At 45.5% G+C, this 11,341-nt stretch overlaps 1 protein-coding gene across 1 annotated transcript; it reads right to left on the bottom strand.

Annotated features, from left to right (window-relative positions):
- Positions 1 to 708: 708 nt before the first annotated feature.
- hnrnpub (heterogeneous nuclear ribonucleoprotein Ub) lies at positions 709 to 10,038 on the bottom strand. The gene is made up of 14 exons (XM_005917131.3): positions 9,423 to 10,038; positions 8,077 to 8,191; positions 6,277 to 6,356; positions 5,542 to 5,681; positions 5,351 to 5,450; positions 4,775 to 4,887; positions 4,341 to 4,604; positions 4,115 to 4,234; positions 3,896 to 4,024; positions 3,648 to 3,816; positions 3,251 to 3,532; positions 2,897 to 3,168; positions 2,695 to 2,808; positions 709 to 2,614 (listed from the first exon to the last, which is right to left on the bottom strand). The coding sequence occupies exons 1-14, from the start codon at positions 9,868 to 9,870 to the stop codon at positions 2,564 to 2,566; spliced, it is 2,397 nt and encodes a 798-aa protein (XP_005917193.1). The 5' UTR covers positions 9,871 to 10,038; the 3' UTR covers positions 709 to 2,563.
- Between the last annotated feature and the right edge of the window lie 1,303 nt (positions 10,039 to 11,341).

Raw genomic sequence — 11,341 nt, 5'->3', positions numbered from 1 at the left:
AGGGTGAAGTAAGTCAGGTTTATTTATTAAGTGCTTTTCGTAGACAGGCAGTCACAAAGCGCTGCACACAAAGGTTAAAAGAAAGAAAACATTAAGTAATAAAATAGACAATATAAAGTGTTGATTAACAGAAGGCCTGTTTAAACAAAGTTTCCAGAGTCAACCAAACGTGAACCACAGCCTTGGTGCCACAGACTGAAAGGCTCCGCCCCCTTTCGTCTTCAGTCGTGTACGGGGAAAAACCAACAAACTCTGAGCGGAGACAACGAGCAGCAGTGAATTTTAAAAGAAGCTTGGATAAACAATCTGGGGCCATTTAGTGCTCTGTATGTTAGAACAAGAAATTCTAAAATCTGTTGGGAGCTCGCTTGCTAGAACGTGTTAGTAGCCTGGCCGCTGCATTTTGTACAGCTTGGAGGCGAGAAAGACATGATTTGTCCAAGCTGGTAAACAAGGCATTACAATAATCTGAGGTACGGTGGTCCCAGTGGCTCCAGCAGATCCCGGGAACATCGGAGATCTCTGTGCAGAAGAGCACAGTCCTGGGAACAGCTGGGATGCTGCAGGACCCTCAGGCCTCTGGCAGAGGACCCGAGCTTGAAGGAGAGACCGGCCGCGGGCGCGAGAGGGATTTTCTTTCTTTTATCTCTAAAGAAAAGCAGGGAAACATTTTACAGGAACTGTAACAAAACACACGGTCACTGCATACCAGCTTCTTTAACTTTAATAGAGACAAAAAAAAAATACAATCCCAATTTTTCAAACACAAATATTAAAAACTGTCAGATAGAAAAGACAACAAATCTGAAAAAGCTCAGAGCTTTTGCACTGTTGGTTTAATAAAAGACCTGATATACAACCTGCAACACAAAGCGATAAAAATATAGTGTCTGTTGTATTATAGATTATACTGTAAACCCAAAGCTTGCATTCTGCTCGATTTTATGTATCCAGTATAATAAAAGGTCAAACTCTCCAGACATTTAAATAGTTCATCACACAGCAGTACGCGGCAAACTAATACTTTCTTTATCACAACACATTTATTAATTCATGAACATTCGTGCATGGCTGGATTAGTGATGCGTTTAGTATTTACATGTTTATTAAATAAGACGGGCAAACGAAAACAAATCTAAAGAAACTGTTGATTGATCAGATCTACTGTAACGTTAAAAAGTCAATCTAGTGTCAAACATGATCCGGGTACCAGGTCGACGTGGAGACAGTATATGTGGAGCTGCCGTTATTGCTGGGCCACACAGTCACCAACACCAGAGCATTAAAAAACCAAAACGGCGCCGTCAGAGTTGAAAGGTCGGTTCGGGCGGTCGGCCATCAAACTGTGCAGCCCTTTCTAGGTTTGCTGGTGAAAATGAGCAATCCGGCCTCCTTTTAAAAACCACTTTCTGTGCTAAACTGGCACCATCAAAACTGAGCGAGGTTTACACGAATCACCAGTACGAGGAAGAAAAGGGAAGTCGTTACCGTGGAGACGTTTATGACTGGTCAGTGCTCGGCGTTTCTCAGAAGTCTACTGCACTAAAAGGAACCGTTAATCAAGACAATCTAGGAAACGATCTCCTGAGAATGAAGCGACGTCAGTGCTCTAACTTTAATGTTTAAAAAAAAAGACCTTAAAAAGCATGATGTATGACCAACATGGCTTCCTTCTATCCTTAAAGATGGCTTGGCCAAAACACGTTTTCAAATTAAAAGTACTGAACAGCTGAAGGACCGGAAACATATCAAAGACAAGACACTTGAGGTTATTTATTAACTAATGAGGTGTTTAGCAGGGCTGATAGCAAACCAGGCCACGGCCCGTTCAAAGGTCATTTACACACTTTGAACCAAGTCAAAAATCACAAGCCGAGAAGAATGTAAAAAAGCCAACGATGTGTTTATTGTAGCTCTATGGAGTTTATGTTACAGGATTGATCGTGGGAACAAAAAGAAAAGCTGTAATTTCACTGCTTCAGTCTGGCTGTTTGACAGTGACTCTACAGACAGGTACAGGCCAACCACCAACGCTTCCTGTAAAGGAGCCAAAGATCCAATCAAATCATCACGTTCCTTAAACCTTTATGCAAACTACGCATTAAAAAAAATATTTACAATTTGTAATACAAAAAGAAAAACAAAAAAAAAAAACCACAGCACAGATAAAATGCACAACCCTGAAAAAAGAAAATCTCTTCAAAGCCTGCTGGGCCGACTAATCGTTTCTGGTTCCTGAAATTACAAACATGTTTTTAAAAGCATTTAAAAAGGTGGAGGAGGGTAAAATATACAACAACAACAAAAGATGGCTGAATGAGGATGAACCCACACTGTGTACATCTGTGTGACGATACAGAGCTTCAGTTACAGTCGTGCTGCCTGCTCTCCTCCGATGGAATGTCGTCGCTCCGTTTAGCTTTAGTCTCGTTATCAGTTGTGAGTTTTACGATCATTAGTAAAAGTGGGTTCTAAAGGAAAGTAAGCAAACGTGGGAGTGGATGATGTTCCGTGGCTAGCGGTGGATCCCAGTGTCGCCCACCAGTCCATTAGAACAAATGTCTCAGTAATATCCAGGCTGGTACTGCTGGCTCCACGGCTTCTGGTTCCAGAACTGCACAGAACAGAACATTAACACTTTGATCCCCTGATTTATGTGTAACAACTACAAACGGCAGATGCACAAACACTGACCCCTTGCTGCCAGCTCTGGTTGAAGGCCTGGGCTTTATCCATGCCATTCCTGTTGCCGCCATAGTTGCTGTTCTTGTTGCCAAAGTTGCCGCGGCCCCCCCCTCTCTGCTGAAACTGTGCAGGACAAAAACAAAAAAGTTGATTATGCATCAACGGACGTCAGAGGAGCAATAATTTGATCAGGAGTCATTTTGAAACCAACCTGATGGGGGTGACCCCTGTTTCCACCACGACCCATGTTAGCTCCGCCTCCTCTGCTCATGTTCCCTCTGTTCACTGGACCGCCTCTGCTCATGGGTCCTCCTCTGTGTCCCATGTTGCCCCTCATCGGGCCGCCCCTGGGGGATCCACCCAGGCTAGGAATGGGGCCGCCACCACGGTTAAAGTTTCCACGATTGGGGAATCCTCCTCTGAAGGCTGGGGGCGGCAGAAAGCCGCGAGGAGGACGGTTGAACCCCCCGCGAGGCCCGGGAGCTGCAGACAGACCAGGGTAAAGGTAAGCTTGAGCATCAACTGTGCCGTTAAGGAGCATTCATTTCCCACCCATCAATCCCACCTCCTCTGAAGTTGCCTCTGTTCTGGAAGCCTCCACGGCTGCCACCTCTCTGCCCAGGTCCGCCACCACGGGCAAACTGGTTTTTGCCTCCGCGTCCAGCACCGCGCTGTCCACCGCGCTGTTTAGGCGTCGTGCTCCCCTGGTTGGGCTTTTTCTCGGCAGGCAGAGCCGTCTTGCTTTCCTCTTTGTACTGCTCCAGGAGCTTGGCAGCATCATCTTTCTGCAGCTCGGCGTAGATGACCTCATTGAAGCTCTCGCCCTCCTCGGGCAGAGAGAAGAAGCCTGTAATGGAACGGAAACGATCACGGATTCAATAAGAGAAACAGCACCCAGAAATAGCTTCTGTCCAAGTGTGTGATGGACTGTAACAGGGTAAAGACAACGGTAATGCTTTTACCTTTCATTTTGAGTAAAGCATGCTCAGGCACTTCCTTGCCATCAGTCTCAACTTTCTTCTGGACTCTCTGCTTGTAGTCTTCATCAGACGGGCAGACGACTACAGCCTTGCGTTGGAAGCCTGCGAACAAACACATCTTCCTCTTCTGGCCCGGAGCAGACAGGTTGGTCTGCAAAGACAAAGAGGCTCATGTGATCAATCTATCATCAAGGACATGGTTGTGACCACACTCAGCAAGAGCCACTTACATGGTCCAGGATGTAGTTCCTCTTCTTGCGAGCAGCAATCTCAATGAATTTTCCCAAGAAGAGCGGTGCACGCTGGGAAATGGCGGTCAACTTTGTGATGTCCTTGGACTGACGCTTCATGCTGCCGATCTGCACGAAAGAAGAAAAGAGCATTTTTCTACCAACAGGGAGAAGCAGCAACTATTTCTGGGACGCTGTAACGTTGGTCTGAGTACTGACCATCATCTTTTCCACAATTGTGTCACTGCCCAGGATGTAGTACTTCCCAGGGTTCTCTTGGATATGCTTATTCACCCACGTGGTCTTCCCTGAGCCCGGCAGACCAACCATGACTATGATCTGGACAACGAGAGAAAATTGAGATCACTATATGGAGAACTTCGATGCCGCAGCAGTGCACTTTTGCATTCATGAATGAAAAACGCTCCTAAACTCTTTTACTCACCTCACAGTCAGCCTTGGTCTGCGGCCCTTTGAGTGCACGGACTCGATCACTGACAGGAATCTGCTGCAGGAAGGTGTAGCCCTGCGGCTGGGGGAAATATGGCGTCTCCAGCTGGCCAAAGTTGAACTCCACAGCGCAGTTGCGGCAGATGACGTGGGGGAAAAGGGCCCGGCCGTTCAGGGAGTCCTTGCCGACTTGGAAAGCGACAGCTGGCTCGCCTCCGTTCTTGGAGTAGGACAGCACCACCTCCTCACCTTCAAAGTCCTGCATGAATAGAGCAACACTCCAGCTTTAGTGTGTAACAAAGACATTTGCCTCAGCAGAAAGGGAAAGACTCATGATTCTGTTTAATGCTCTTTGCCTCTTCCATACATTACTATTCTTCCATCTGCACACAAAGGGGAAAATTAAAAACAAACAATCTCATATCTTACAATAAGACAGCAGATGACATCATTCTCCTCGTAGGTCTCTCCAAACTCCTCGGTCACACAGTTGGTGGTTTTCTTGGCTTTTCCGGAGTAGGCATAGGAATGCTCTTCCTCACCTAACACATGACAAACACTTCTGGATTAAGACAGAGTGGAGGTGGTGTGTGAATCATTGGGCTGGCACTAGGCCACGCAGCGCTGCTGTGACGCAGCCAGAGCTGAAGCCATTTTGTACAAAGGTGTCATGAAGCCCACTGGCCACCAGAGGGACCCCTAGAGACACGACCTTCCTGTAAATGGATACACCCAGTACAGTTCGGTTTGTGTTTCAATACAAAGTTCACCATCTGATGGGCTGAACTGATGTAAATGTTTAACCCAGCGGTATTCAGCCTGTATGAGTCACAGCAAATAGCTGCTGCCCTAAGATGCTGGCAGCCTTTTAAATATACAGAGGCCAAAACATTACAGCACATCAGTACATCCAGTGATCCTGGGAATGCATTGTGCCATGAGTAAAATGGAAAGTTACAGCGGGCTCCGCCAACACTGAGTCAGTGTGGCAAACATTGCACTGACCCAGCAGCAGTGTGCCCGTTTCCAGGGACCATCCGACTTGGACGTCATGAATCTCCATGTTCTTGCTGGAAATATGCTTCACTGGAATCTTCTCAGTGATCTGCACACACAGAAAAGCATTACCACACGTTTCCACTGACCTCACTGAGCCATTCAGAGATTTGTGCAAGATGTGAGCATCGTTACTGTACCTTCATCTCAAAGCAGGCTTTGCCTTTGTTCACACCGTATGTAGCCTTTCCCCCGGACCACAGGTAAGCAAAGCTCTCCATGGTGAGAGACGAGGCGCTGTAGCGGTCCCGCGACACCTTAAAGTGCAGGTCAGAGTTGTCTGAACGAGCAGAAAAAGTACAAATTGAGATATGACTCTTGGACAAGACGGTACACATTTATACATCCTGAGGATGGAGGGACTGGTGAGCTAGATCACCTCTGCTGCCTTCATTAGTAGGGAGCAGAAAAACTAGTCAGGTAAAGTAACACTCGTTTTACTAACCACACTGCTGTTGGTTAACTCAACATCTGGGGAGGAAAAACCCAAAACGTTTTGATGACTACACCAGCACTGACGTACAGGTCGTGCTTCAGGACTGCGAATACTACAACCACCACGGAGAAGACAACTGGCCCATTTATAAGACTTTAGGAAATGAACACCGGCATATGGGCCGTGCCAGCGTTACCTGGCAACGCCACAACTCAGAGCAACGCGTAAGAAAGCTGAGACGGCTTGTGTCTGCCATGTTATGCACGATTCAGTTATGCTGAAAATGTGACATTGAAGTTAATCAAATATAACATGTGTACATTTGTCCATTAGAACACGCTCAATTCTGAAGCCGTTTTCCAGGAATGTTTCTAAGGAGTCGTTTACAGAAGGAAGCTGACAAGTCTAAAAACATCCTGTACAAAAGTAGCAAACATACAGCTATCCAGGCAGACTTTTGTGTCATCATTGTCTTCGTCTTCTTCCTCCAACGGGGGAACAGGTGACTTGGACGAGGCACTGAAAACAGATACCAAGAGTCAGTATAAGAAGGTTTGCGTCACTTTAACTGCATGGAAAATATAGATGCCTTGGGTACCACTTGGTGAAGAATATTTTAGGTAGACAGGAGAAGAAACAGAGTGAGGGGAAAGCAAATAACTGAGCGAGCCTCCAGACTTTCTGGATGTTGGCTGTATTGTAGGCCTCAGCAGACACTTACCTTGCAGAATCCAGCGAAATCTAAAATGTGAAAGATACACAGAGAGAAGCACGTCCACCTGTTCTAGTATGCAAGGCTATGTGAGAGTCACAGTGATAAACTACAAGCAGACCTCTCCACTGTCAGATAAGTGCGTGTTTGTGCCTCCAGAACTGATATGGGGCAAGTTATATTTAACCTCCCCGTGTTGACTTCTGGATGAAAAGGTCACCACTAACTTTTGACTGTGTTGCTAAGCAGAATACATTGAAAGCATGTTTTAAGAGAAACCAGTGTAGTCAAAACTACAGCAACTTACCAACTCTGTAGTTCAGGAATCTCTAAATATTAAGGATGATGCTTTAGCATCACTTCACCTGACATCATCCAACTATGGTGCAACTCTTAATCATTTAGGAGAAGGAAACCACTGCGGGGCTCATCACTCCTTTCTTATCTACAGCTCGATGTGTCACAACTGTCCCCAAAGAGCCCAGAATGCCATACAAACAGCTGCCGTGGGGAGATTTACGGTGCTGGTGGACAACACAGTGCCTGAGGTGGAACTTGTAGTCGTCTACATAGAGCTAAGCTCTGAAGGTTTAACTGGGGGTGAAAAGCGATGGAGCAGCAATACTTCGGTGTGCTAACAGCTCTGCCGCCCTGGCCTAAACATTCATGACGAGGGTTCTCCCAAAATAATAATTTTAAAAAAGTTATTCCATTATATGCCTGTTGATCCTCAGTGCATCGACATCGCAATGAAAACAAAACACTGACCAAGATACACACACACACCCCATGCATGATGTCACCTAGCAGGGGTAGAAAGAACTTTGCAAATGCACACACACCCACACCATGAAAACAGACACACACACAGGACATGATACATGAGACAGAAATAGCATTTCGACATCATACAACCAGTGAAATAAAAAACAAAACGAAAAAAAAAGAAAAAAAAGAAAAGACCATTGCGAGGCGTAACGATGGACGGTCAATAGCGAGCTTCTCCGTGGACGTTCCAAACAGACGTTGGAGGCTTTCTTTCTTTTTCTTTTTTGCTACCCTGCGGCAGTGGACCCCTTCTTCCACAAATCCGAGCTAGCTTCTCCCCACCCATCCACCCACTGAAAATTGCACATCTGCTACGTTGCTCTGGGTTCCCCTTTGAGCAGCCTTGTTTCACCTTGGGGACACAACAGGCTTTCCAAAACAGTACTTGGCATAAGGAACAGGTGTGAGAATTCATAGAGACTTGATAGATGCACTTCTGCTACAGAATGCAGTCGATTAAAGAAACAGTGTGAGTGGGCACTGTAAAAAGGTAAATGGTAAGGTTCTTTAAGTAGTCAGGGATGACCCTCAAAGCATGTGTGTGAAAATAATGTTACAAGTAGTATAATACTTGAAAAAAATGAGGGTTTTCCTCTTGCTAGTTATGTGCATTGGCACTTAAAGCCAATACAATTCAACAAAGCTATAGATGGCGCTTCAGGGATGCTGAAGGCCATTTTCGCTCTGTCCCATCCTTACCAGCTGTATTTGTTCTCTTCAATAAATTCAAAGTAGCCCCTTCCATGTTCCTCCCGGCGTCTCTTAACACCCTTCTTATTCTTCTGATCAGCATTCGTGTCTTTGTCCGCATCCCCTTTGAAAATAGAACAAAGATATAGAATGAGGTGCTCCTTTTTCTGGGAGAGAGAGGTCGGACTGGCAGTGGGGTTCTGGCCCACAAAGCCCGTTCATTAGTTACATTGTGTCGACCATTATCATTTGTATTAAGGTTACTTGGAGGCAACACCTCATCGTTACACTTAAAACAAGACAATCATACTGTGGAAACTGTAACAGCTTTGAAAGACCAGGTAGTAATTACAATATAAGCTGGCCCGTATAAACATTGTGAATGGGGCTGGATAAACAAGTCTCTAATAAGTAAAGTGTTACTATCCTGCAGTAAAGGGCTTAAAAGATACTGCTTTTGATACAAATCTATGTCATTAAAAGGAGGGCAAATCTACTGCTGCCAGGGACAAATGCATCATGCAGGGAAACGGGAAAGGCTACTTAGACCTTGATTTACACCCCCCTCCCCGAGACATTGCACTGAATTGCCTAGATTCATAATTTCTATGACCATCCAACACTATCTATAAAAACCACGGAAAAAAAAACTACCCACGTCCTACCTAAACAAGCAGTGCGGCGCCCTTCTTTTTCTCAGCACATCTTGGGATTAGCTAATTCAGATGTTCCCGGCAACCTTTAAAGGCAAACGCCACGACCCTAAAACACGATGTCAGTACAATTAAGGCGGAAAGGGTGGCAAGACAGCCCCCTGCAGTGGCCATTTCTAACATTGTGTTTTCACGTCGATCCCTTCTAAAATGGGATGTGAAAGCAAATGTTCTCCAACGCCCCCAGCTGGAACAACGGGAACCTCTGAATTAGCTAACCGGTTGAACAGCTAGTTGGCGCTGCACAACAGACACAAAGAAACTGACGCTAGCTGGCAAGCTAACACGCTAACCAAACCGAAACTTAAATCCAGACTAAGCTAAATTCGGTAGCAGATTTCTTAATAGAGCCGCTTTAGTAATTTTAGTCGACGTCTCTCAATGTGACGCTAAAGGTCTCTTTAGTAGGCTGGACTGTGGCTACTTAAGGTCACGACACGACTGCTAACCAAGCTGCAAACCGGTGCTAACGCTGGCTAGCTTAGTAGTGAGGTCACGCTATCTCTCTCTCTCTCTCAACATGGACGCTCTGCTGTGCGGTAGCGCATTCAAATTTAATAATTTCCTCACCGCTAGCGCTTTCTCAAAAAAACCCGACACATCCAACCAGCCGCATTTACATAAGCGATTCTGTCGACTCACCCTCGGCAGCCTGCTCTCCCGGCTCACCGTCTTCCGTATCTATTTTCTCCATGTCGTCCACGTCTCCCTTGAGCATGGGGTCCATCTCATCGTCCTCGTCTCCTTCCTCTTCTCCCTCGCCCATTTCTTCGTCCACGGCAACGCCATTGCCGTCGCCCCCACTCTCCGGCTCTTCTTCCTCGTTGGCCTCCATGCTTTCTTCAATGGCGCCTTCTCCCTCCCCCTCTCCTTCTTCCTCCTCTGCCATACCTTCTTGGTCGGCGGCCTGCTCGAAACCGTCATCCGCCTCAGCTGCCTGCTCCTGCGGAGAAGCGAGGGCCTCCTCGTCCAGCGCGGCCTGCAGGCGGTCCATCAGCTCGGCCTTCAGCCCCTTGTCCGAAAGATTACGCTTTTTCAGCTCGTCTTTGAGCTCGTTAACTTTAAGCTTTTTGACGTTAATTGTGCTCATGGTGAATGTTTGACGGCGAACGCGCTAAAATAAGACGGGAAATAAATAAATGGACGCCCTTTGTTAACGGATGTAGCTCAAAACTGCGCCAAACGGCACCCGCTGTACAACCAATCCTTTGCAGGCACAGAGCTGCGCGAGCCTGCTGTGTGGGGGAGGAGTCGTCTCCTACCGTAACTGCCCAGAGAGAGGCGCAGCTTAGTTATGTACCCTGTGGCCATCTGTCACTGCAGCTAAACGTTCCTTTCAGAAACCATTGTTGTGGAAAAGCGGGACAGATAGTACACGAAAAGATGGTTCCAGTAAAGAGCGCGAACGTTATTAATTAGTTTGTCATTATTTAACAAAACGCATTTTACAGAGGGCTGTTTAACTAGGTAGTGAGTTTAAGACAGGTCAGGACAGTAGAATAAAGACACACATGTTGCGTAATGTGCAACGCTAATAATCAATATCGGTAAGCTAGAAACAATGCAGTACAAAGATATCTCTCTTCTCGCCCCTTTTTCAATTTTATAAAATCCAAGAAGAGGCACAAGTGTGTTATCGTTTAACTACGCCGACACGTCTTTCTGAATACGCGTTATCGCTCTCCCGTGTAACGAAAACAGCTGTTTAAAAATTCATTTTTGTCATATCTGTCAATTGTAGAGTTTTCAGAGTTGATGTTGAAAATGTCCATGCACTTCTAAACAACACATAACTCCGTGGACTCTTCTGGAAAGCACTTTGGTGATTTGCCAACTCTTTGTTATACTCATTTAAAGCAGCGCACACCGATTTCACATAAAGAGCTTCGGTGGCCGCAAAGCTCAGCCTTGGTTACATCATCGGAGTTACCTTAGGTTTGAGATGTTTTTGCGATAGAAAGTCAAATCCAAACTTTTAAAATCTCTTTGTTTTGAGTCTAAAGACGTAAGATGACGTACCTCTTTGTTTTGATACCTGGCATTGTCAAACTGTGAAGGGCATTACAGTTAATATCACTAATAAATGGTAAGCTGATATTTTTCAAAATGAAAGAAAACTAAATCGTGCCTACGAGTGAAATAATAATTAGTTTAGAAGATTGTATCTGGATTAACCTAATGAGTTAAAATGAGACACGGAGAATAACCGCTGTCAAAATAAAACAGGAAACAACGAAGCAAGGAATCACAAACAGATAAGAAGACTGAACAATACACAGCAGGATACAGGGAAGACTCGATTAATCTAAACACGACTGAACACCAACAGAGACCAGATAACAAAACGTAACAAGACTAAACACGCCTCCAATACCAGAACTAAGAGCTCCAAATGCTGAATGCTTACAATACGTCCCACACAATGCCATATCTATCACAACACACATTTATATGTAAAATTAATGAAAAATAACAAAATTACTGCCAGCACAGGCATCCAGTATCCGTAGTTTCAGGTGCTGCAGATCTCGTATCTTCACACCATAGACAATTGCCTTCAG

The sequence above is a fragment of the Haplochromis burtoni genome, unplaced genomic scaffold (genome assembly GCF_018398535.1).
Source record: "Haplochromis burtoni strain Fernald_Lab_line unplaced genomic scaffold, NCSU_Asbu1 Contig_22, whole genome shotgun sequence".
Taxonomy (NCBI): domain Eukaryota; kingdom Metazoa; phylum Chordata; class Actinopteri; order Cichliformes; family Cichlidae; genus Haplochromis; species Haplochromis burtoni.
This window is presented reverse-complemented; position numbering and strand designations above follow the sequence as displayed.

Bases quoted from the DNA above. Each gene is read 5' to 3' on its own strand.
- hnrnpub (XM_005917131.3), bottom strand. From the start codon at position 9,870: ATGAGCACAATTAACGTCAAAAAGCTTAAAGTTAACGAGCTCAAAGAC. The intron at 8,192-9,422 runs GTGAGTCGACAG...CTATTTTCAAAG, and splicing joins GGGAGAGCAGGCTGCCGAGG to GGGATGCGGACAAAGACACG. The intron at 4,235-4,340 runs GTGAGTAAAAGA...CTCGTTGTCCAG, and splicing joins AGACCAAGGCTGACTGTGAG to ATCATAGTCATGGTTGGTCT.